The sequence below is a fragment of the Sebastes fasciatus genome, chromosome 11, assembly GCF_043250625.1.
Source record: "Sebastes fasciatus isolate fSebFas1 chromosome 11, fSebFas1.pri, whole genome shotgun sequence".
NCBI classification, from domain to species: Eukaryota; Metazoa; Chordata; class Actinopteri; order Perciformes; family Sebastidae; genus Sebastes; species Sebastes fasciatus.
In genome coordinates this window covers 12372405-12398154 of record NC_133805.1, presented here as the reverse complement: position 1 = coordinate 12398154, position 25750 = coordinate 12372405, and the positions used below count along the sequence as shown (strand labels likewise).

Here is a 25750-nt window from a genome sequence, read left to right as displayed (position 1 = left end):
TGCATGACTCACTGGCACCAATAAATGAGATGGAGGCAACATTAATGAAAAAGCACAACATTTTGAGAAGATTAATAACCACTCTCATGTCTGTATGCTGAATATGAAGCAACAGCTAGCAGTTAGTTGGCCCAGCTTAAAGACTGGAACAAACACAGCGTTTCAGACAGAGGTTGAAAAGAGGTGCTGCAGCACAGCCAGGATAAAAAAACATATGAACATGTTCTAGTAGAAACTCAAAATACAAGTATGAACCTGAAAATGAGCATAATAGGTCCTCTTTAACTGTTTGGACAGGCAGCCTTTGTTGGATGCATTACCAGCCTGTGGATCTGAAAGCTGCATCATACTACTGACCGACCTAATGAGGAACAAAGAGCTGGAGGAGGAGCAGGCTCACGCTTTTCTCACCACAATAGCCCTCATCCCTCATCCATCGCCACAGATCATCGACTCCATCAATGTAGGAACCTCTATGTGACATTCTGCATTCGGCTTCTGCATCCATCCATACGAGTCATCATTTCTTATAGCTTTTGTGACAGAAACATTAAGGCCTGTAGAGGCTCACTGCATACTGTATCTCTGCTGTCTGTGTTAGGCCTTACTAGAGGTCCCAGAGGTGCGGTCCAAGGCGCTGTTAGCTGGATCATCTCTGGTCTATCAACTGTGCCAAAGGTCTCAAGCCGCCTGTAGTGAACTCCCTCAGGTACAGACCTTCATACAGACGCTTGAGGAAACCCTGATGGAGGGCTGCGACGGAGAACAACCCGCTCGAATGAAGGTGCTTTCAGACACAGTAGGTGCACTTCACATCATGTACAGACACTGAACACAATTTTACATAAACAATGACTAATAATATGCATATATTTTGTCACCCGGACAGCTTTTTTATGCGCTGAAATCAGTGGGAAACACCGGTCTGTCTGCTCCAACCTTCATTCCTCTGCTAAAGTGCTTCATGCTCGGCCATTCAACTGCAATGGAGCTGAAACTTGCAGCCATCCAGGCCTTCAGACGGTTTCCCTGCTCAGCTGATGTGAGTTGATTCAGAAACTAATATGGTGTAAAAGTGAAATGCTCATTTGCAAAAACGGCATCAGGACATTTCTTTCACACATTCTTTCATGTATTTTTCTGTTGAATTTGTGGGTAAACAAAACGTATTAATTGATTATAAGCCATTGTTCACTTTTAAGAGGTTTAGTCACTGAAATGTAAATATGATAAGTCTTTATATCACAGAAGCTACCTTCCTAATTGATTCATGATGAGTTGAGGTGGAGGTGAAGAGGTGATCGACAGTCTAGCATCAGTGACTGACAGCAGTTTCCTTCCTTTAGAGATCCGTGCTGTTGCAGCTGTACCGCTCTTCCCAGGAGGATCCCGAGGTCAGAATCGCTGCATACCAGCAGCTCATGCGTTGCCCCGATCAGGACGTGTTTGAAGTGGTGAAGGCGACGCTGAGGGACGAGACCTCCAGCCAAGGTCTGATTTAAACCTCTGTGGTTTGTAGAAGGGATGCTCATAGCATCTTCTCCCAGTGAAAATGATTAGCTATTGACATTATTGATGAATTAAGTCCTCTGCTGCTCATGATCATATCTCTGCTTTCATTGTCAAACAGGTGAAACTTTCTTTATAGCAGCCACTTTTACGTGTATTTTCTTTATCTCTGAGTAGTGGTGTCGTACCACAAGACTTAAAATTGGCTACAGTTGTCCCTTTATACAAAGATGCTGAACGCAATTCATTTTAAACATGAGGAACCCGTTGGTACCAACCATGTCATACTAGCTTGTTGCGAAGGAGGTTAAATAACGCTCCAAACCTACGGTAAATTTTGGCGAGGAAAAACTGTCATGGCCATTTTCATAGATAGATATGTGAATGAAAATGGGTTCTATGGGTACCCACGAGTCTCCCCTTTACAGACATGCACACTTTATGATAATCACATGCAGTTTGGGGCAAGTCATGGTCAAGTCAGCACACTGACACACTGACGGCTGTCAGTACCAGTGAGGGTTTCTGGATAATATTTGTCATTGTTTTGTGTTGTTAATTGATTTCCAATAATAAATATATACATACATTTGCATGAAGCAGCATATTTGCCCAATCCCATGTTGATAAGAGTGTTAAATACTTGACAAATCTCCCTTTAAGGTACATTTTGAACAGATAAAAATGTGTGATTAATTTGCGATTTATTGCGATTAACTATGGACAATCATGTGATTAATCGCGATTAAATAGTTTAATTGATTGACAGCCCTAATAAAAATACTTGAAAAGATGGATATGATAGGATTCTCGTTCATTTTCAGTATGGCTTTCATAAAGATTGATTTGTAATAATGAACAGTGCGTTAAAGAGGACCTATTATGCTTTTGTGCTTTTTACCTTTTTCTTTAGTGTGTTATGTACTTTTTTTTGTGCATGTAAAAGGTCTGCAAAGTAACAAAACCCAAAGTCCACACCAATGGGAGTTATTCTCCCCCACAGAAACACTGCTCCTGAACTGCATGATACTCCTTGCTTGAAGTCCAGCCTTTTCTTCTGTAACATGGGGATGTCACCAAGTAACATATTTGAGGAGTTCAAACAGAGCTTTTCAGAGCGTAAAAAGAAGTACAGCCGGTATGACAAAAATAAAGCGTTTTTTGAACATTCAAGTATGTTAACATGTTCTAGTAGAAACCCAAAATACAAATATGAACTTGAAAATAAGCATATAGGTCCTCTTTAAGATGTTGGGTTGCCATTCTCACAAACCGCAGGAGTCCAGTCAGCGACCCAAGAATGGACCTAAGCGCATTCGTTGTTAACAAGCTGACACGCTTTTTCTCTTCTGCTTCTCTAGTGGGCTCATATGTTTGGAGTCACCTGACTAACATCCTGAGGAGCGAGGACCCCATGAAGCAGGCCCTGATTGAGTCACTGCCTGACGACATCATCAGCAGAGACTTTGAAGCTGAGTTCTTGAAATACTCCTCCTATTCAGACTACACTGTTTCATCAGGTAACGACGGCTTCACTTCAGATTCAGATTAAGCAAATCAGCAATCAGGATTAATGTCTGAACTTCCCATGATTGCAAAAACTAACATTATCATTTGTAAATATATGGATTGAAGGCGATGATGCATTTAAAGGTGCAGTGCGTCTTCTTTTTTCGTTTCAGGCATGGGAATTACAAATATGGAAACATCTTTGGTTTTCTCTCCCAAATCGTTTCTACCAAGATCTGCCACTGCCAACCTGAGACTGTATTTTCATGGCAGAGCCCACAACCTTCTGGAAGTGAGTTTGGTATCCATTTGATTTCTAAAAGTATATTAGAGTCTTACAAAATTATGTTGAACGTGTGCTTTCCCAACTAAGGTGGACCTTCACGTCGAAAATGCTGAGCCACTTTTGAAGAACGTTTTCGGTCACCAGACCCACGACTCTGACGGAGAGTCTGCGGCTCAGAGTCGAAGGTCGCAGTCCAAAGAGTCGAGGAGGAAAAGAAGAAGAACAGATGAAGGCCAAAGAGCAGAGAAAGAAACGTGTTTATCTGGCACCAACAGTTATCTGAGCCAGGCCAGGGCCATGGTGAGGTCACTGGGACTGTTGTAAGACAGTCATCTCTAGTTAGGGCAGCAGGTTTAATATGGCAGCTTGGTCACGTGGGATACAAACACCAGTACTGTTGTACAACAGGCGGATTAGCAGCCATTTACACTGCATTTATGATTTTAGACTTTTGGTCAATACTGTTATCTTGACAGTGCGTTTGTAAAATACTGATATAGTTAGAGTAAATACCTAGATTAGGGCTGCAACCAACGAATATTTTCATTATTGATTAATTTTCTCGACTAATCGATTAATTTATTCATAAAAGGTCAGAAAGAGCCCAAACTGATGTCTTCAAATGGCCTTTCTTTGCCTGACCAACAGCCCCAAACCCAAAGATATTCAGTTTACAAGTACTGAAAGATGACAGATGACAAATTCTCATATTCAAGAAGCCAGAATCATCAACTGTTTGGCATTTTTGCTTGAAAAATTACTTAAAAGGTTAATCAATCAGCAAAATATTTCTCGATTAATTCTCTGACGATCAACTAATTGATTAATTGAATAATCGTTTCGGCTTTAACCTTGATAACCAGCATTTTAAGCAGCAAAGAGTAAAGAGTGTGCTCTGATATAAATAAGAAGAAACACAATTGTTAAGATAAAACAAAAGATTTACAATACAAGGAAGATTTTTTTATTTAAAAATATTCAATTTTAGAGAGGAATAAAAATGTATTTTTATTATTTACACTTTTAATAATGTAGAAATACTCTGTATGGGTTAATGTGGGAGAACTTATAGGATGATTTGCTAAAAAGATATAGCTGGAGTTTTATACTTTCAAAAGACAGATAAGGATAATATAAGGATCATAAGTAAGGCATTTTGGATCATTTGACACTTAAAGGTGGTCATTTATTTCAGAGGCTGTCCAATAATGATGAATGCCTCAGCAAATTTACATGGACCAAATACCACTTATTACTCAGAAACATGTATATAAATAAACCGTTAAGGATCCATATGGGAAAATTGCAATAGCAAAGTAAGAGTTTACATTGTAGGGACATTTAAGATGTCTGTTTATGTCAAGTTTTGCATTGAGAGAAGGTAATTTCATTAATAATGTTTTATGTCTTTTCCAGTTGTTTGGGAGGAGGAGAACAGAGAACAGGCCCAGGTGTTGGGTCGGTGTGAAGGTGTTTGGCAACGAGCTCAGCGTGTTCACATGTGAAGATCTCTACAGTCAGATTGACCAACTGTCGCTGAGCGTGGCCAGCCTGGCTGTCAAACTGCTTAAGGTATACTGGAGGTAGATTGTCCTCACAGTCGCTGGTCTCTACTCTGTCTGTTTACCGTCCTCTCATTTTCACACACAGATTCCTGTTTTCTCTTTTAATCTTTGTCCTCCAGGGTCACGAGGTTCAGCTGAACCACAGAGCCGTGCTGATGACAGACGAGCTTGTTTTACCGTCTCTGTCTGGTCTTCCCGTCAAACTGAGCATCAACATGACCTCCCTGCTGTCGCTGCGTCTGAAGGGCAACGTCAACTACAGGGATACTTCTCACTTTTCCCTGACTGGACACATCAAACCCAAGTACTTCCAGATTACCAGAAGTTAACAGGGGGCTGCAACTCTGACCTTTGGTTTCAAACTCAGTAGAGTGTAACTGCTGTCTTTATCCTCAGTGCCTACGTGGGGCTGTCTGCCAGGATGGGGGTCGACGGTGCTCTGGGTCAGGCTGCAGTGGACTGGGTCTCTGAGCTGAGGAGCTCCACCAGTCTGGACGGCAGCGTTCAGCTGCAGGAGGGGCGGGATGTCAGGGTCTCACTGAACACACCGGAGGACCTAATGGACATCGTCTCTCTCAGGTAAGAGTGGGCATTTATTACAAGAACTAAAGGTCCAGTGTGTAGCATTTCAGGGGATCTATTAGCATTTTTTTTTTAGCCTCTTTACTACAGATCATTTAGGCCTATCAACTGCATTATCATATAAAATGATGTGCATATGAACACAATATATACAGTGCTTATTATCATGTAGAGTACTTGAATTATTTTGCAGAATTGTATGTTTAGCTGCAAACATAATGTCTGTTAGTTAATGTTTATGATATTGCAGTTTTGAGAGGTGTTTTGAACAATAGTTTCTTAAAAAGTGTGTGTTATTTTGATGTTCACCAGCTCCAGAGTGTTTCAGCTCAGTGGAGACCACAGAGAGGAGATAAAGGGGCCAAAGAGTCGAGTCCAGAGGACCACCTGCACACCAAAGACATGTAAGTCCTCAAACACTGTGTATATATGGCATCATACATGACACACAGACGTTGTTGAACAGTTGGTAGCAGATTGAGATCTGACTATAGAACTTTTAAAAATACCACAGCACATTGCCTTTTTATTGCTTTATGATTATTTAATTATAATATTATATATTTTATTTAACCAGAAAGGTCCCATTGAGATACAATATCTCTTCTGTCAGGGAGTCCTGGTCAATGAGCAGGAGGCCAGATCAATTTTATTCAGTTTTATTCTCTGATCTGGCATAATATCACATAATGATGCATCAAAACATTCATCTCAAACAGTGAAAGTCAGCTGTAATTGTTTGATTGATTGGCTGACGTCCTGTGTCGGTCACATTATAATAGTTAGATTCTTTACCAACACTGATGTCTATTTGCTTCCTCGCAGGGTCCAAGATGGTCGGCTGGCAGCTGTGCTCCAATGCCTCCTACCCATCACCTGCCACAGGTGTTTCCCTTCCCGCTCCAGGACCTGTCCACCTCTCCCTCAGGCTGCTGAAGCTGGACAGAGGCCTCCACTACTACCTGCTGGAGGCAGCCTTCTCACTGCTCCCCCAGGTGCGAAGGAAATATGAAGATCTACCGATGAGTTTCATCTTTGAGATGATTCTCTCTTTGTATTTCCCTGTGTGAGATGTCTTTATGGTGTCTCACAGTGTCCCAACTTGTGTTTCAGAGAGGCACCTGGCTCCCCAGAGAGGCCTCCATCCACCTCCTCCTGGCCACGCCTCAGTCCTCCATCCCCAGGGACATGTCTCTGGATCTGACCTTCAACCCTCACAGGCTGCTGCTGAGGATCACCCATCCTCTGAAAACCATCCTCCTACAAGGTCGGTCACAGACGAACACCATAACAAAAAAAAACCCTGTCCTGGTTTAATGCTGATAATGTGTTGTTTTCTCAGGGCAACTTGAACAAGAGAAGAACATAAAGTCAGGAAAGCTGGAGCTGCTGATTGATGGCGTTATTTATTATATCATGGTACGTATTGAGATTTCCTGTAACATGATTTTTCAGCGTCATAAAGGATGTTAATCATTTTTATCATCTTCTTTAGGGTCTGGTCGACACTCAGACGCTGCTGTCAGAGCAGAGGACGCGCTATCACCTCGAAGCCAAAATGGCCGCTAATGGACATCCCATGATCCTCTCTGCTAATGTTACTCGTGGGCTGGGCAGGAAGACCCGCTTCTCTGCCACTGTGAAGAACGTGTTCAGAGAAACTGCATCACTGTCAGGTATCCAACCGACCAAATAATACACATTTATTATTATCTAAAAATGCTTGTTTTATATTCAACATTTACGTAATTTTGCTGTATTCATCATCAGTGGCGCTGGAGCGCAGGCGGGATGGCGGCAGCAGGCGGTACTCCGTGGAGACGGAGCTCCTGTTACCCGGTGTGGTCGGCACCAGGATGCTGGGACTGATGGAGCAGAAGGGCTCACTGTGGAGCTCCGCGTTCAGGCTCAAATATGGTCTGGGAGGTGAGTTACTGAAAAACGCCAAAGTAAAGTTTTAACGCCACACGGAAGTTTACTGGAGTCACATTTAAAGAAATGGAGAAGTTGTCAAATATTTCACCAACATCAGTTTGTCCTGACCTTTGACCCCTGTACAGGTGATGCCCGGCACCTGCGTCAGGAGTGCTACACGTCTCAGAGACTGAGGAGTGAGAGGGACTCAAACCTCACGTACATCATGAGAGCAGATCATGAATTCCACTGCTCCAACACGGCTCCTATCAACCACAAGGTACCTCAAGACACGTTAATAGGAATCTTAATGTAATACTTACTAAATCCAGTTATTTGTTTCTTCCATACATGCTTATGCTGCTGATTTACAGCTTCTGTGACTGATTCATTCCTAGTTGGGTGAAACAGGTAACTGAGCAGTAGGAGCTCTGTGGTTTCTCTTGTCTGTGCGTCCGCAGATCCACCTCAGGCACGAGGAAAGCCCCGTCCACATTAAGTCATCCCTGGACATGAGCTACGGCAAACACTGGGATGAGATCAACAACAAACGCACACTTCTACTGAGCCAGTCCTTCAAAAACCAGTCCACACACAGTCACACCAGCTACACACTGGAGGTAAACAGAGCTACCAACACACATATACATTCATAAATGCATTGCCTACTGTGCGATAATCCTTGTATTTACAGTTTCTAAGCATTAAATGCATCTTTTCTTTGTCCAAAAATACAGTAAAATATTCCCTCTCATGTACTCCAGTTCAGCCTCCAGGTGCCAGAGAAGAATTTGAACTACAGGACTCAGCTCCTGCACTCTCACCTGAGACAGCTCGGGTCTGAGAGCAGCACGCACCTCAAGGTCAACTACAACAACCTGATGCCGCTGGTGGCTGGATTACACTGGAAAAGCCCTCCCAAAGACACTCTGCAGAAGAAATGGGAAGGTAAAATGGCCATATTTAATCATATGAAGTTTTAAGGTTTTTTCTTTTATTGGCTTACTTACACATACAGAATCATTCCATCATACAATATCACTGAATAAGCCAGAGAACATGCCATAACATAATCATAAATCCAAAAATCCAGTATTTTTATATGAGGGGAAATAAAAATAAAAATAAAAAATAAATAAAAATAAAAATAAAAATAAAAATAAAAATAAATAAATAAATAAAAGGAAGACAAAATATATAAGTTAAATTAAAAAAAATTAAGCCACGGAGAAACAGCCAAACAAACAGTCAAATTATTATTATTATTATTATTGAGAGACAGTACTAGAAAGAGGGGCTATAGAGTATCACCATAATCGTCTTTGTCATCATAATAGTTCCACTTATTCCACTTAAGAATAAAAACATACTTCCCACCGGCCAAATAGGAGAGAAGAGGGAGAGAAGAATAAGAAAACAGTATAAAACAAAACAAAACATGATCAGTACATGGGCCATCCTAGAGGAAAAAGAACCAAAAAAAAAAAGAAAACTTGGTCAAGTTGGTCTGAATTTTAAAGTTTGTAAGTTATATGTATACCGGCAGTGGTCAGCATCATGTCTCTCTTTTTATCTTCCAGGCACATTTAACATGGACACGCCGTGGCTGTACATCTACACTGCCCACAAACTGAGCCAGCAGCAGCGCCACACGCTGCAGCTCACCTCAGAGCTGACAGCCAGCAAGTGGCTGACCATCCGTAACCTCATGCTGGAGGGTTTTTACAGGGACAGGGGCCGAGAGAGGGAGGCCCGCCTGGAGCTCTACACACCAGCTGCCACCTACATCCAAGTAAGGAGAGGAGAGGCTGCTCCATCTAAATATTTGACTCAAGGAAATTCTATTTTGTTTTCATGATGGGGATTTTATTTGTTAGAATCAACTAGGAAAATTGTGCTACAAAACTTTTACATGTGCATTGCCTTCCACCCATCCCTCCCCAGGCAGGAGGGTGGGGCGTGATGGGGAAGCGGAGTGTGAAGGCCTCCTGCTCATTGAGCTCGCTGTGGACTCCACCCTTGAGAGGAGACGTCTCTCTGGAGACCTCTAAATTCAGCCACACCCTGCAGATGTCTTCCACCTACGGCAAGCACAACGTCACCCTCAACGCTGCCCTGAACACTGTGGATAAGGTGGGTGGCGACACAGTTGAATGGGTGTATTAAGTTAATGCTTTTGACACGTTATAGAATGACTATATCTACAAACTTCTTTAAGAATTTGAAAAAGAGGCAAGCGATACTGAAGATGACCTTCTCAAAGCCGAAGAGTCCGTCCACGGAGCTGCAGTTTGAGGGAGTAGTAGAGGAGCTGAGGAAGGACAAGAAGATGTACCAGAAAACAGCAATGCTCCAGCTCAGGTCTGTGCCTCAATCTGATTGAATTAATCTGTTGATGTATTGATTTTGGGATGTTGTGATTTTATTACAATAAATAAAAGATGGCAGCGAGAGCACTGCTGACTTTAACAGCGACGCCGTATCGCACAGACAGCCCTTCCAGACCTTCCCTCAGACTCTCCTCCTGCGGGAGACTTTCACCGTCGACCTCCTCAAAGGCCTCTACATCCTGGAGTCCAAAGCTGGTTTCCATGGCAACAGAGAGGTCATCCACACCCTCACCCTTGGCTACAAACCACCGAGCCCTTTTGTAAGTTGATTTATTGACTCAACGTATGATACCTGAACAGAAAGTGAGGCAGTATTTAATTGCTTTATTCTGAGGTTTTTCATTTTTTGTGGCTCTCTCCCTTATTTAGGTTTGTTCTGCACTCGTCCATCCTTTCAGCTCTGACACTATTCCATCAGACTCAGAAGTCTGTGTGACGATAACCAGCAACCAGGTAAACCGCCAGCCTTCAAAACTCCAAACACTTTTTTCAACTCTTAAATTCTGGCCCATTCTGACTCAAGTCTAAATCACGTGACTCAAGTCCACACATCTGGATTTTAATGTAATGACTCCTTTTCAGACCCAGAAAGACATACAAGGGAGGTTACGGGTCGGTAGCAAGGAGAGGCTGGCTTTCTTCGGACAAGTTCAGTTGAACCCTTTGCACTCAAGTCACCAAGCGATAAAAGTTAGAGCCAACTTCACCCATCAGCTCCAGGTAAACCAGCCTCTCCACTCAACATTTTGCTGATAAAACAATTGCCAAGTGCTAATTTGTATGATGTGTGGTGATTGCAGTCAGCAGCGTAACAAGTGATGTAAGTCCACCTCCAACAGCGTACAGTATAGTTTACAGTAGAAAAGCTAAACTTGTGACCGGTTCGCTGTTATTACTGTTTCAGCTGCAGCTCCCCTCCTCCGCTATAGTGGAGGGAAATGTCTGCTGGAACCCCAAAAACAACAGCGACTTTGATTATCAGGCCAGAGGGAAACTGAGAATAGAGCGACAGGAGTGCCAAGTGAGTAAAACCCACTCAGCATTTTAATTATTGCTTTAATTGGCAGCATTTCTGATGAATTTGTTTTTCTTTTTAGCTTTCTGTGCAGCTCAATGGGACGTCAGGAAGAGTCGGCCTTTACTCCTCTCTCAGCCATCCCTTCAAATCAAAGATTCCTAAAACTTTAGAGGTAGGCTTCTGAGTTTTGTCAAATTATTTCAGTGGTCCCAAAATAGCAAAATAAAAAAATACAACAAATTCAGTTTAAAAACAAACAATAAAGTTTTCTGCCTTCTTCTCATTTTGCTGTTTGTCATGTTAAGGTAAAGGCCGCTGCAGACATTTTTGCAGTGGCTGGTGCAGGAAGTAGCTCGGTGCATGTGAGGGCTGATGGGAAGGACAGGGTGAAGCTGGACGCCCAGATGTCCCACTCCTTCCAGAGGGGAGACAGAGCCGTGGGACTGAGGGTGAACGTGTCCCAGAGCCTCCTATCTTCTGCCACTAACCTGCATGTAAACATGGCTGCCAACATGTCCTCAGACAGGTGTGTGCATCCTTTATCACACTGTCTAAATATGCCATTTTGTCTTTTATACAGTGACCATCATGTATGTAATAAACAATGTTGAATGTCTCTTTATGGACTTTTGAACTTGCTGTGCCCTGTCCCCTCCAGCGTGTCTCTACATGGCTCCTGTACACATGGGCGTGAGGCTCTGCTGGCTCAGGTCAAAGGGTCTCTGAAACACACCCGGGGTCTCCAGCTGACTGTGTCCGGGGACCTGAGGCACTCCATGACCATCCTCGCTGATTTGCCTCCAGTCCTGGGGTTGGACGGCGTTCTGGGACGATCTGACACCCTCACTGAAGGTTCATTTGAAAATACTTATTATAGCCATTTAAAGAGGACCTATTATTCTCATTTTCAGGTGCATACTTGTATTTTAGGTTTCTACTAGAACATGTTTACATGCTTTATGTTCTCTCTTTACTCCGATCCTGCTCCGCTCTAACTTGCTTTGTTTGAGGGCGTGCCAAACTAGCTGCTCGGCAGGTATTATGCAAATGTGTTACTTGGTGACATCACCACGTTACGGAAGAAAAGGCGGGACTTCAAGCAAGGCTTTTCAGGCAGTTCAGGAGCAGTGTTTCTGTGGGGGAGAGTAACTTTGGGCTTTGTAACTTTGCAGACCTTTTACATCCACAGAAAACAAAATTATATAACACACTAAAGGAAAGTGAGAAAGCACAAAAGCATAATAGGTCCTCTTTAATATCACATGATGCTATGTAATTTTGTTCGGACGTTGTCTTTACCTGAAAAACTTCCTGAGTACTGGGAATCATTTTCATATAATTGTAGGACATCTGAGAGTCAGAGTGATGGAGACGTTGTACAGCGTGGAGCTGAGACATCAGGAGGATCCCGGAGATTCTTCAGACAGAGAAGACGAAGAGGGCATGATGGGAAAGAAACATCACGTGTCCCGTGATTGGCTGTGTGTTCGGTTAGGGGCGAAGCATTTGTGTGTGAATGCGAGCCGCCGACTGGGGGATGGAGGGACAGGTGAGGTCTACACCAGACTATCTCACTCCTTCCACCTGCTCAGTGCCACAGGTAAATCATTACTTCATACATATTTTATGTTTTATAATCTCTCCTGGTGTCTCAGTGTCTTTGTCTTCTGGATACAGGTGTTCCCGCCAGCAGTAATGCCCAGGTGAGGTGGGCCCAGGATGGCGGTCGACTGTCAGTCCTCGCAGAGCTGCAGGCTGGACCAGAACATCTAACAGCTGAGTTTAATGGAGGCAAGACTGACCAGGTGACCCCACGATGGGAGTACTTCTCCAGGCTGCAGCATCAAGTCAAAGCCCTGCTGAAAAGAGGCGTATCAAGCTCCATACAAGCCAAAGCACATTACCAGGTGCAAGATTATCTTCTGTTTTTCTATCCCTAGCAAGTTCAATATTTTATTAACGTCCTTAGATGCATCAATCTTTCTCAGAATATGTGCACATGCATACTTGTCTTTCCTGTATTTTTATGTTTTTCTTCCCACTGTTAGTTAGAAACAGACGGTCTGGACACAGGCTTGGTCCTTCACACGGAAGACGAGAGAATGGTTGACATCCTTTTTAACGTTGGATCGAAAAACAGCGCGGCTATATTTGTACTGTCTCTATGGCAACAGATGAAGCTGCTCCAGGGAGTCATACCCACCTCTTTACAGGTAAAAGTTTACATAATTTACATATCACTAGCAGGTTTCTGCCTGTGACTGAAAATGAAAACTTTGTCTTCATTCATCTTTACCCGTGATCTTTATGTAATTGTGGAGCATTGTGTTTCATACATTGAGTTAACAGTAAATACATAGGCCCAACATCACTGGTGAGAAGAACTGTAGAGCTCTGTGTCACCAGTATCACTATGTCAAAAAAAGATTTAATTTTTTGCCTCCAAATTGAGGAATATATATTTGAATAAAGAGGGCCCAAAGATTGATCCCTAAGGGACGCCACACTTAAAGGTACAGTGTGTAGGATTTGTTGGCATCTAGTGGTGTGGTTGCAGATTGCAACCAACTGAGTCCCCCTCCGCTCACTCCTCCCTTTCCAAAACTGTGGTAACACCGTTCGCCTCGCTCAGAGGACATCCTTACCATAATAACACTACTTTATGAGCAACGGAAGTCAGACAGCGGTTGGACTCTGCTGCTCACGTTACCGCAGTTTCACAAGCGTGTCAGAGAACTACCGTGGCCTTCAGGTAGCGGAGAGTTATATCAATCTTCTCATCTGACTGAAGAAAGAGTATTATGTTTCCCATAATATAAAGAAGATGGCGCATTATTCCAGCATGTCCAACCGCCCACCATGATCAGTAGTATCAAATGAACCACTAAGAATAAAACAAAATACTTTTTCAACATTAAACACATGTTGTTTCATAATAAGGGCTCAGATTAGCATATTGGTGCACCACAAAATTTTATGTGGCTGGCCGGTCTAAAGTTCAGTAATTCCTCAGAATTTCTTCCATCTCCTCCTTCAGTTTCTTCTTTGAAAAACAAACTTTGCTTACAGGGGGTTTTGTTTTCACAGATGAACTGCACAGGGGACGCCACCGCAGACCGACTCTCGGCCCAGTGCTATGGAAATGTGGCGGGTCGCCCTGTGGAGGTACGAGTGTTTCGCTCCTATAGACCACACAGCAGGCTCTGCTATGGCCTGTCGCTCGCTCACTTTAGCCTCAGCGCTCAAGCTAAAGGCTGTCACAGTTCCAACGGCCAGAAGGAGCTCAGAGCTAACCTCACTCATTCCTCCGTGCCACTGTTGATGTATCTGGGCATGCCCGCTAAATCTAGCCTCAGGCTGCTGCTCCGGCCTGGGCCTCAGAGGTGGGCTCTGGGGGTCGGGTTGGTGGCTGCCCCTTGGAGAATGGATTTGAATGTGGGACTGAGGTTGGAGAGGCCTGGGCTGTATGGCTGGCATGGCCTGCTTGAGATGGGCACCCGCAGCATTGCACACAAGGCAGAGGTGACAGGTCGGATGAGATTGGAAAGCTGGTGTCACATCTGGGCAGATGTCAGTGTAGCATGGGACTCAATCACCTCAAGTCTGGTGCTGTCTGTCTGGTGTAAAGGGGTGGGGAGGCTGGCGTGGGTTCAGGTTAGGAGAGCTGAGGGGGATGTGACACATAAAACCTCTTTAACCGTACATGGACAAGCAGGGAAAGATGGACTCAAATGTTCTTTGGGTTTAGAAAATGAGCAGGACTCCTGTCAGTGCCTCTTATCTGTGCTGCTGAAGGACCAAAAGGCTGAAGTAGACTGGACCTTCCAGCATCACTGGGCCTCTCTTGCCTCCATCATCCCAAACAGAGTAGACCTCCAAGGGTCAGGTGAGCTCGGCGACACCTCCCTCTCTGGAAGTGTTCAGGTCTCTTTCAACACCCGCTCCGCTCTGATCGACCTGACCGCTGCCTGGGAGCCCTCCGCCTCCTTGAGGGTCACGCTTCAGCAGAACCTGGCCACCGCCGGTGTACCGGGGGAGCTCACTGTTAGCATGTCGACCACGGCTAGTCAAGCTGAGCTGGAGGTGGAAAGTGACGCGTGCTCCGTGCTTCTCCTGGCAAATCAACACGGGGGAGGAGAGGACGGGGGGACCAGCTGGGATTTTTTTGTCCACCAGCGATGTGTCTTACTGAAGGTTAGAGAGGAAACAAGAAGGCGTGTGAGGAAACTTGTTTCCCAGCAGAAGGAAAGCAAAAGAAACATCTTCACCTTGGAGATGACTCTTGTCTTTCCATTACAGTACAAGTTGCATTGATAACACTCTTACTGTGTGGAAAAAGTACCAACAAGACCATGGTTGAAATGAACGTTAACCTCCTAATGGATTTTAGATACACTTGTGGCTTTAGGGATAGAAATGTCCGTGTCTGTCGTTATGTCCACCACTTTGGTCCAGACTGAAACAACCCAAACAACCATTAGATGGATTACCATGAATTTTGGTACCAACGTTCATGCTCAACAATATTAAACCCCTTTTGCACTTTATGTAAAATGTAATGCAGAGAATCCTTTCAGCAATGGCCTTGTTTGTGTATTTCCGTATATTTGTGTTAAATAGATGTAAAGATGATTCATTAATGTAAAAAAGATATATACCTGTAGCACTGTGCATGTGTCTGCTCATTCATTTTTTGACAACACAACTTTTTTTAGAGCTGCAATTCTCTGATTTCAGCTTCTTAAATGTGAATATCTTCTGGTTTCTTTACTCCTCTATGACATTAAACGGAATATCTTTGAGTTGTGGACAAAACAAGACATTTGAGGATGTCATCTTGGACATTTTTTTTTACCATTTTCTGACATTTTACAGACCAAACAAACAATCAATTAATCGAGAACATAATTGACAGATAATCGACAATGAAAATAATCGTTAGTTGCAGCTATAAACTTTATATAGAGAGTATCTGTTTGGAAAGAGTGAAGAATAGTCCCGGTTCTGATCTTTCCTTTTTTAATTTTTCCTCTATAGACCCTCCTGCCGTCGCAGACTTCAGCCAACATCTCCATCACCCGTTCTGGCTGCTCCACTCACCTCAGCACCATCCTCCAGGCCGAGGGGGAACAGAAAGGCAACCTTAGCCTGCATTTAACTTGTTACCCCCACCTCAGTCTGAAAGCATCTGTACAGCACTCTATAGAGGCGATACAGATGCTGGGATTCCCTGCACACGGAGCGTTGATCCTCAATGTTTCAACTGCACATCTACCTGGCGTGGAGGTCGGCCTGGAGCTGGGACGTTGTTATTTTAGGGGTAATTTGGGGAAAACTGAGGCTTCGCAGACGGAAGAGGAGCAGTCTTCCTACGCTGTAAATGTGACCAACTACTGTCCTGCTCTACAGGTCAGACAATCAGTCAGTTCTGTGTGATACTGCTTGTAGAAACCTGAATATGTTTAAGTTGTAAATATTACTGTTACCTCTAACTGTGGCAATACATTGTCATTTCTTTCATCCCAGTCAGAAGAGCTGGTATTTCCTACATGATTCACACCTGTCCATGTTAACACAGTTTCCTTTGAAATACAGTTTCCAGCTCATTAGAAGGTCAAGCTACAGTTCATTTCTTACAGCAGCAGACCAGAACAACAGAACAGATGATACAGCTGCTAGACTACCCCTGTTTGACTTGCTGCCACTGTGGAGAGAGACACAGATTAACATCCTCCTCGTATGTCCGTGTGCCACAGGGAACGGTCCTCCCAGCGTCCCTGGCTCTCCAGGGCCTCCTGTCAGTCGCCCACTGCCGGCTTACCATGACCTCCTCTCTGAGGGCGGACAGCCAGGACCTCTCCCTGGAACTGAGTCAGTCCTGCAGGCCTCCACGTCTCTCCGGGACCCTCACACACTCCTTCCTTGGGCTGAGGAGCCACGGTGTGCCCCAGATAGTCACCGTAGAGGCCACTGCTCCTGGAGGCCCCGAGCATGCCGGGGCCCTGCTCATTAAGGCTGGGGCGTGTCACATTAGAGCCAATGGAGTCGTAGAGGCCAAAGGAAGGACACGGTGGCTCTGGGCTCTGGAGTCAGAGTGCCCGATGTTACAGGTACTCTAGGTTTTTGTGGATGACTACTGAAGCTTTGACATAGTTAAAGGGACTGTATGTAAGTTTTTACACATTTTTAAATTGTTTTTTATTGCCAATGTGTGAAAAAATGAGACCTCCCGCGAAAACTAAGATCAACATCGGCCGGGCCATCGATTCACAGAGGGACGTTCGTTTGGTTTTTGGTATCAAAACGGACCCCGAGCTGACAAAATTCTTATTGGACAGATAAGCTAACATTACTGCCAAGCATTTGAAATATAGAGTGATATTGTGGTTTTAGCTGTCAATCACGTTCAGGCTTGTGTGTGTTGCCTCACTGTTTTGACCGATGCTCGCTCGCGTCTACGTAGTGCGAGCACAAGCGCGAGCAACAGGACGCTGACCGTCGTTGACGTAACGACCACAGGTGTCACTGTTAACAAGCAATTTCTGATTCTTACATATGGCCTCTTTAAAAGTTGTATTAAACTGCCTGTATGTCCATCACAATTACAATTTGGGAATTTTGTAGTGTGTGCCGGTCAAACGGGTTGACTTGATGAGGGCATTTTCATTAAAAAGTTAATGGTCTGAATGAAATCAACCTACTCTTACAAACATTATTGATTGGTTAGACAGTAGCTGTGCATTCCAGTACCCATACTAGCATACTATTTAGTATGCCAGATACATAGTATGTTAAATGCAGTATGTCAAAAATACCAGGATGTCCTACTACATCTAGTCGCATTTTTGCAGTATGCAACCAGCATGCCTTTCTGGCTATTCTGACCCACAATCACACACAAGCACAGCCGATATATGAGCAAGAGGGTCAATGTTCAAGGCACAATGTTATGACGAAGTGTCCCAATTGTGTGCATACTGCATGCAACAGCATGTACTTTGTAAGGGCAGCTGCAGTATGTACTAAAAGTGAAAAGAACAAATGATTGGGAACGTAGTATAGACCTTTTTCACTGCAGATATGTAGACATGTCAGGAAACGCACAGGTGTAATTAATACCGTAATTAAGACTGGGACACTCGTTAGTCTTATAAGTTACACCTGAGATTTTCAATGCAAAGTCCAAAAGGTCTATTAAAGGTAAAAGTTTCACCCCTTGGAGATGTTTTGTGGAAGAGTTAGGCCTCTTCAGTCGGTATCCGTGTGAGATGTATTTATTTATGTGCTGTTCTGTCCTTTCTAGGCTCATTTGAATGGCTCGGTGTGGCAGGACCCTCGGGGTATCTGGACGGCGACGGTGGACACCGAGCTGGAGGGCAAGAGGGGTTCACTGAGGCTGAATGCAAGGGCCTGGCCGGAGCTGAGCGTGGAGGGCGAGCTCAGTCACAACCTCCCTTCTCTCAGAGGTTTACCGGAGCACGGCAGACTGAGGGTCACCTGCAGGGCCGGGAAACAACGATATGACACCGAAGCCCTCATTCAGGTGGAGGAGTGTGCTGTAGGAGCCAGCGGAGCTGTGACGTCACAGCCGGGTCTGCAGGGGTCGCTGGTGTATCACAACAACTGTACAGTGATTCAGGTAGAGTGAACATAGACTACCACATGATTGTCTGACTGAACCTATAATAACTTCACTACATCACTTTCTGATCATGTTTGTAGGAGTGGGGCAGTCCGGACAGGATGCAGTCCTCTGCGTCGTTGGTTGTCTCCTCGACTCTTGCAGAGTCTCAGGTCTCCATGGTGATGGATGATACAGAGTTACAGGCTTCAGTGACTCTTAAGAAAACCAAGGTGTGGAAATACATTTATGATTTTACATTTGTTACATAAAAACAATTAATTGATCAATTATTTGCCTTTTAAGGGGAGACACCCCAGGTGAATAGGGTAACATTTTTAACTACTAGATATCACCATGAAACTTCCCAAGTTGATTACTTACATTAAGGCAATTATTTTTTGTAGTACAAGTTTTCTGAGATTTTATGTTTAAATATGCAAATTAGGCATTATCTTATGAAATATGTGATAATTTGCATACATTTCCAGAAAAGAAATCTGAACATTGGATAAAGCCAGGTTCAAAATGCTTGTTTCATTTTGTCAACAACATTACAGTCAAAGGTTTTTACAGAGGAAATTGTAGATATCTCTTTTTTATCACTTCATGCATGACAAAGAACTGTTAACAGCCATAAAAAAATCCATGTTTTTAGGAATAAAACATTCTATAAATCAGGCTATGAATTACATATGAACAAACCCCTCCATAAAAACCTTAAGAATGTAGATAGGAATGAAACTGGAAAGTTTGGTGTATATAAGTGCTACTGAGGTGGAGATTTCTGGCTCAAAGTATGATACATAACTAATTTAGAGAAAACGGCCTTTAAAGATATGTACTATAAAATTCCATACATTTTGCAAGACACTAGTATTTTTTGTACTACAAGTTTTATGAAAAAAAATGTTTAAATGTGCAAATGAGACATTATCTAATGCTAATTGTTGATGAATTTAGGAGAAATCTACAGACGCAGATAGACAAAGTAGTAAAATAAACACCTGAATGTGTATTTTGGATGTTTTCTTTCCTCTAGTCTGAAAGAAGACATGTTATGGAAGCAAAATAACCCAAAATCTCCAAATTGACCAGTGCATGATAAACAATGTTTTTGCCTGGGGTGTTTCCGCTTAAAATCCAATGAAATTCACATTTCGCTTGTGATACAAAGATGTCCCCTTGATTGATCTATTCTCAAAGACAAAGGATGTGATGCTGTGTATCGTAATTGTTTTCTCAGGATCAAAATGAGGCATCGCTCAGTCTAAACCACTCTCTGCCCCTGTTGAAGAAGCTGGGTCTCCCTGTTAACGCTGCAGTGACTATGAATTGTGGGAGTCATGGCAATGGCTCGTACTATTACCTACTACACAGCAGCGCAGGAAGACAAAAGGTATAAGAGGCAGCGTTAGCACTCTATGACACCGTTTCTCGTGATGTTGGGATGAAATGCTCTTTCAAGTCATATGAACCTGAACTCTATAATGCCATACTGCATATCCATTTATAACCATACCAACCTTATACTCACTGAATGTTTTTACAGCTAACCCAAGAGATGACAGTTTCAAAGATGCCTGAAACGGTCAGAGTGAAGAGTCATTTTAGACACACGGTGAACTATCTGAAGAAACTGGGAATCCATGCTAACAACAGCATCCAGGTTAGAAACTCAACCATCAAGGACTGACAGTTTAAAACAGCTCGCTGGACGAAGGTGTACAGTCTCTCAGGTGGTTGATATCACAGTGACTGTGTGTGCAGGTGGAGCTCGGCTCTGCTGAGGGGAAGGCCTTGACGTTACAGTCCCAGTTTGGAGGTCAGCAGGCCGGAGTGAGACTGAAGATGAAATGTCTCCCGATGACCAAAGAGATGAGAGGAACCGTGTGGCACAGCTGGTCGTGGCTACAAGACAGAGGACTGCCTCTTAATATAGAGGTAACGTTCTTTACATTATATTGGTTTATTGAATTTATAAGAGTGGATGAAAAAAAAAAAAAAACACCTCTCTTGTGATTTTCTTCTCCGAGGGCTTATGTTCCATCCAGGGAGTCTTTTCTCAGCTTCAGTCCAGGGCTCGGCTCACCGTGGACGGACACAAGCTGCTCGCCTCCGGCTTGAACGTCAGCGTGGCCGACGGGCGTCTGGCCCTGCTGCTCTCCTACTCTCCACCAGCTTCTAATCAAACAGGGACACAGCACAGCATGGACACTACGCTGACTGCTCAGTTCAAAGGTCAGATTGCATTTGAAGACAGCTTTGTGTTTTAAAGAGGACCTATTATGTTAATTTTCAGGTGCATACTTGTATTTTAGGTTTCTACTAGAACATGTTTACACGCTTTAATGGTCCAAAAACGCTTTACTTTTCTCATACCTGCTGTGCTGCAGTCTGCTTTGATTGGTCAGCCAAACCAAACTCTTCAGACTCCACTCAAGCTCTGCTCTAACTAGCTTTATTTGAGGACGTGCCAAACTAGCCGCTAGGCGGTATTATGCAACTGTGTTACTTGGTGACATCACCGTGTTACAGAAGAAAAGGCAGGACTTTAAGCAAGGCGTTTGAGGTAGTTCAAGACCAGTGTTTCTGTGGGGAAGAGTAACTCCCTTTGGCGTAGACTTTGGGCTTTGCAGATCTTTTACATGCACAAAAAAACTATATAACACACCAAAGGAAAGAGAAAAATACAAAGGTCCTCTTTGATATTGTTTCACGAAGTTTGGGAAGTCTAAATGCGGCTGCAGTTGTTTCTCAGTACCTTTTTTGAGGGCGAAGAGGAAAGAGATTTCATTCTTTTTCTTCATATGGACAAAAATGATTTAACTAGCACTATCATAATTATTGTATTTCAAGTCTATAGTTTCCCCTCTCATCATGTCATCATGAGGTTTTGCCTTGAATCCTACCGTCCAACTGCAGTATCAAAAACTGACCACCTGAGGTCACCATTTAACTTTGTGTTTTTTAAAGCTTGATTTCCATATCACAAAGCAAAAGTCATTAATTTTTTTAAAATGCAGACAGCTCTCAGTTTGTCTTTGCAGAAACAAAAAAATGGTTCAGACTATTTGTATTCTCATGATGGGTATGAGGGGCTTTTACCTTTAACAACAGCACTGATCCTCTCTGCAGGTCCTCTGCGGAGCGCCTCAGTAGACATCCACTGCCACAACTGGAGAGTCCGAGCGGCAGGAGACGTAGGAGGCTGGGGGGCCCACGGAGGGTCCAAGGAGGCCAGAGTCACACTAAAACACACCGTACAGGGACAAAGTAGCCCTGCCTTACAGGTGAGGGTAACATACACTAAAAATTCCCATAACTTTGCTCCTCCTTTGCTAACCTCATCATTCTGTGGCTGTCGATGTAGGTGGAGGCCTGGGGACGACTTACTGAGTCCCAGCTGAGGTGCTCCGTGGCTGTGAACCCTGAACTCAGCTCCTCGCTGGCTCTTATCATCCAGGGACACCACCTGTCTCATAGGTACTGTTAACACACACATACAAAAACCACGTTGAAGAGAAAAGAAAAGAAAATCTCCTGTCAATCAAACACATGCACACACACACACTTGCTTTAAGTGACAGAAGTTCTTTTGTCCAGTAAGGACCTGATGGTGAAGGTGGTCCACAACATTCCCAGGATGTCGGTTTACCTGCCTGCTCAGCTCAATGTCCGCTCTCAGGTGGGTTCTTATTCTAAAGGAGCTCTTGTTGTCAGGCTATTAAATATATCAGTCGCTAAATGGCCCATAAATGTGTGTCAATACTCCCACTAGTATGTTTTATCACCTATTCAAATGGTAGATCACCGAAAGAAGGTATAAAAGAACACAACAGTGACCTCTAGCAACTGTAGTAATTATGACAGGATGTGACATGTATTAGTAATTAAGAGTGTTTTATGGACATGACATATCTGTTCCCTCTCTCTCCAGCTGAACCAGTCTCAGTCCAGTGTGGCAGGTTTGGTGGAGGTGTTGTCAGGCAGGAGGAGGCTGTGGGCTCTGGGGGAACTGGCAGCTATAGAGAGTGGATACAGACAGGCTGTAGAGCTCAAACACTCATACCCACAGGTATCTCTTTACTATGAATAGTATATACTGTATGATCAATCTGTTACAGACATTTTTGTCTTTCCACACTGTGAACATCACGACGCACTCGCATCCTAAATGTTTCGGTGATCCTCTTTGTTCTGCAGTTGAAGCCGCTGCCCAGGTCTGTCGCTGTGAGGACGGTGTATGAGGCCAGGAACTGGAGCTACCAAGTCCAACACGGAGCTGTGTGGGGCAGCCAGGAGTTCATCTTAACTGGTCTCTACTCTGCACCTCCAGCACTGGAGATAGGGAACCAGACCCTGAAGGGTAAACTGTTGCAGACCAACTCTGCAGAACATTACAACCATCACAGGGACAACGTTTGTCCATTTCCATCACATCTAACAGACATCAGGGCTAAAGATGAAGCTATTGATGAGTGACCACCTATAAGACAGATTGTTGATGTCTTTCTCTTGTTCTTGACTTCAGTTCAGGTCAACTGCATCCCCCGTTGGACTAGTTTGGAGGTGACTCTGGAGCGTTCCCTACGTGGCCGACTGGACAGTGTCTTACTGGGCTGGACGAGGCACGGCCGACTGGAGCAGGTCAGACTGTACAACGTGTGACATGATATGGAAAATGTGAAGGGCTTCATTCAAATAAATCTTTTTGTCTCCTTTTTTTATCCACTCAGAAATTGTCGTATTCAACGGGGAAAATATAATGTGCATTTTGATGAAAAATGAAAAATTCTCTTTGGCTTTCTGCGGTCACAAACTGGTGGTTTGTTTATCTCAAGGTCAGAGCTCTGAGCTCGTGGAGTCGATCGGAGGAGACAAACGAGACCAAACTGGAGCTGAAGCAGCCGTTCTCCTCCACTCTCAGCGAGATGTCCCTTCACACGCTGTCACACAGCTCACAGAGGGAACGACGCAGCAGCCACCAAGTAGGCCGTCACACGCTTACCTCTTCATTTTACACTATAAAATAAAATATATTATCTCAGCTAGTCATATAACCGAGAAATGAGTGTCAATTTGACTCATTTGGCATTTGAAACAGTCCTCTTCACCTCTGTTTCTATGAGCTCAAATGGAGCAGGTCACTGTTTCTCACCAGGTTCTAATATTAAAACCTTTTCATGCATAAATCACCAAATCACCATTTCTTTACCCAAATATAATTATTATTATTTTTTATAGTTTTCTTCTTTTTTTACATACTTTATGTCTACTGTATTGGACACCGTGCATACTGCTGTTTACTTAAACTAAACTACATTATTTATAATAATTTTGTCAGAGTGACATACTGTAGTAAAAACAGGTGTAAAATGAAATATACAGACACAAATATAAGACGTATGGAACAGGTGTTATGATGTGAATATGGTACAGATTTTTGGTAGTTTTTGTTAGTTAGTGGGAGTATTTAAAGTGTTTGTGTGTATGTATGTATTCATACATTCATCCATGTGAATAACTGTGACCAGAGGCATGTGCAGGTACGTCTGAGGGGAAGAGATTAATAAATAAATAAGAAGAAAAATGTATAAATAAATAGGTAAACATAATAATGTTAAGTAAGTTCAATAACTACATTAATAATAATAATAATAATAATGATAATAATAATAATCATAGCAATAAAAAGGTCAAAGAAATAGCAATAATATTAAAATAAATAAATAGAATTATAAAAAATTTAATAATAATGATAATAATAATAATAAAAATGAGTAAATTAATTAATTAATATTAAGGGGATCGGTGTAGCCAGGCAGAGCTTTTTTTCTCTATTCATAATTCCGATAATTTTGCCTAGTGTAATGTGCAATTTCAGTACAAAAAGTGAAAAATTATGAGTTTTGTTGTATATTTTATTTTTTCATTTATTTATTTATTCATTCATTCATTATTGTGTATGCAGACCCATCTGTCATGGGACAGCGCAGTCCCTGTCAATATCTCCGTCAGCCTGAACAAACAGTGGCAGAATAACTCCAGCAGGGGGCAGGCGTGTGCTCTGTTCTCAACACAACAGGTTGGTGGACAAGTTCAAAACTCCTCATGGATGTTGTGTACAATAACCTCCTTATTGATTGCCTAATTACTTTATATCTCTATGTCTCTCTCTTTGTGTGTGTGTGTGTGTGTGTGTGTGTAGATGTCAGTGTCTTCTGTCAAAGGTTGTGTGTCAGTGGGTCAGGAGGGAAACTCGTATTCCCAGAATGCAGAGCTACGATGGGACAACAGGAGCGTCAAGCAGGGCATGAAGTACCAGGTGCTCTGACAGCTAAAACGTTTAATTCCTACGACAAATTTCTCCCATCATGTGGTCACAGATGGCTGATGGTTTGTGTTGCTGCGTTGTTTCTAGAGGGGTCCGCGGGGAATGCACAGCCTCCAGGTGAACGTTGGCCTGGACAAAGTGTCTCCTGCGCCCTGTCCATCACACACACTCCTGGCTAAGATCCAGACCAACCTCAGGGATCGCCTGGAGCACACAGTGCTGCTGGGCCTCTGCCCCCCACAGCCTGTGAGTACACACATCTGCATCCTTCGTCTCTGACTGCTTTTCTTCTCACGCAGTGATTTATAGTTTGGGGTCTAAGCCAAAAACATGTAGAGATTGTAGCTGCTGTGCTGCTATGAGTGATTAATGGTTTTTCTGTGTGTGGTTGTCCTCTGATAAACGCGTCCCTGGGGAAGAGTATTTTCAACCATATACATAAGTCTTGTAAGTTTTCAGATATGCTTATTTCATTTCTTGAGCTGCTGTTTATTCTCTCTGTGTGTCTCTCAGACGTTGTCGTGGTCTGGATCCCACAGAGTGAACTCAGGAGAGGAGCTGTTCTACACACAGTCTCGCCTCTCGGTGACCGGACGGCCCCACCACTGCAGCCTCACCTTGGCCTTGACCAACTCCTCGACCGCTCAGGGCTCCAACGTGTCTCTGTTCTCTGAGGTGAACGACCCTCTGGGGGTTAATTAACAATAATGTGTCTCAGTTAAGAACTTTAGGTAAACAGAGCATGTCAAGCCACTTTTCTATTATTGGGTATGATGGTTTTATTACATTGCTGCGAGGACTTTATTGTGATAAGGAATTATTAGATTTGGATTAAATAGCACTCTGTACAGAGTGGCTGTTAGCGCTGTAACTCTGTGTGCTTTTCTATTTCTGTCCTTGTGAGGACCAATCAGTTTTTATCTAACCTTTATTTTATTATAAGATTCCCCATTGAGATTCAGCATCTCTTTTACTTTGGGAGTCCTGGCCAAGACGGGTAGCATAAAAAGTTTCACAAA

The 25750-nt window shown here is 43.3% G+C and overlaps 1 protein-coding gene across 1 annotated transcript in view; it reads left to right on the top strand.

Moving 5' to 3' along the window:
* LOC141776872 (uncharacterized) overlaps positions 1 to 25750 on the top strand; it is a 36125-nt gene that overhangs the window by 3365 nt on the left and 7010 nt on the right. Inside the window, exons 10-61 of the mRNA XM_074650709.1 lie at positions 298 to 463; positions 602 to 784; positions 890 to 1042; positions 1347 to 1491; positions 2871 to 3029; positions 3192 to 3310; positions 3392 to 3604; positions 4721 to 4876; positions 4989 to 5173; positions 5266 to 5448; positions 5764 to 5855; positions 6277 to 6446; positions 6565 to 6718; positions 6794 to 6870; positions 6947 to 7127; positions 7222 to 7377; positions 7512 to 7645; positions 7827 to 7985; positions 8130 to 8313; positions 8946 to 9157; positions 9310 to 9498; positions 9584 to 9726; positions 9856 to 10015; positions 10125 to 10208; positions 10338 to 10475; positions 10660 to 10776; positions 10853 to 10945; positions 11079 to 11299; positions 11432 to 11625; positions 12119 to 12373; positions 12451 to 12680; positions 12822 to 12986; positions 13861 to 13938; positions 15811 to 16182; positions 16530 to 16883; positions 18077 to 18412; positions 18496 to 18627; positions 19641 to 19793; positions 19947 to 20063; positions 20165 to 20338; positions 20431 to 20635; positions 21533 to 21687; positions 21768 to 21880; positions 22001 to 22082; positions 22335 to 22472; positions 22601 to 22763; positions 22929 to 23044; positions 23239 to 23385; positions 24369 to 24482; positions 24606 to 24722; positions 24819 to 24977; positions 25245 to 25406. Of these exons, the coding sequence (XP_074506810.1) occupies positions 298 to 463; positions 602 to 784; positions 890 to 1042; positions 1347 to 1491; positions 2871 to 3029; positions 3192 to 3310; positions 3392 to 3604; positions 4721 to 4876; positions 4989 to 5173; positions 5266 to 5448; positions 5764 to 5855; positions 6277 to 6446; positions 6565 to 6718; positions 6794 to 6870; positions 6947 to 7127; positions 7222 to 7377; positions 7512 to 7645; positions 7827 to 7985; positions 8130 to 8313; positions 8946 to 9157; positions 9310 to 9498; positions 9584 to 9726; positions 9856 to 10015; positions 10125 to 10208; positions 10338 to 10475; positions 10660 to 10776; positions 10853 to 10945; positions 11079 to 11299; positions 11432 to 11625; positions 12119 to 12373; positions 12451 to 12680; positions 12822 to 12986; positions 13861 to 13938; positions 15811 to 16182; positions 16530 to 16883; positions 18077 to 18412; positions 18496 to 18627; positions 19641 to 19793; positions 19947 to 20063; positions 20165 to 20338; positions 20431 to 20635; positions 21533 to 21687; positions 21768 to 21880; positions 22001 to 22082; positions 22335 to 22472; positions 22601 to 22763; positions 22929 to 23044; positions 23239 to 23385; positions 24369 to 24482; positions 24606 to 24722; positions 24819 to 24977; positions 25245 to 25406 (8557 nt within the window). The remainder of the gene's footprint in view (positions 1 to 297; positions 464 to 601; positions 785 to 889; positions 1043 to 1346; positions 1492 to 2870; positions 3030 to 3191; positions 3311 to 3391; positions 3605 to 4720; positions 4877 to 4988; positions 5174 to 5265; positions 5449 to 5763; positions 5856 to 6276; positions 6447 to 6564; positions 6719 to 6793; positions 6871 to 6946; positions 7128 to 7221; positions 7378 to 7511; positions 7646 to 7826; positions 7986 to 8129; positions 8314 to 8945; positions 9158 to 9309; positions 9499 to 9583; positions 9727 to 9855; positions 10016 to 10124; positions 10209 to 10337; positions 10476 to 10659; positions 10777 to 10852; positions 10946 to 11078; positions 11300 to 11431; positions 11626 to 12118; positions 12374 to 12450; positions 12681 to 12821; positions 12987 to 13860; positions 13939 to 15810; positions 16183 to 16529; positions 16884 to 18076; positions 18413 to 18495; positions 18628 to 19640; positions 19794 to 19946; positions 20064 to 20164; positions 20339 to 20430; positions 20636 to 21532; positions 21688 to 21767; positions 21881 to 22000; positions 22083 to 22334; positions 22473 to 22600; positions 22764 to 22928; positions 23045 to 23238; positions 23386 to 24368; positions 24483 to 24605; positions 24723 to 24818; positions 24978 to 25244; positions 25407 to 25750) is intronic.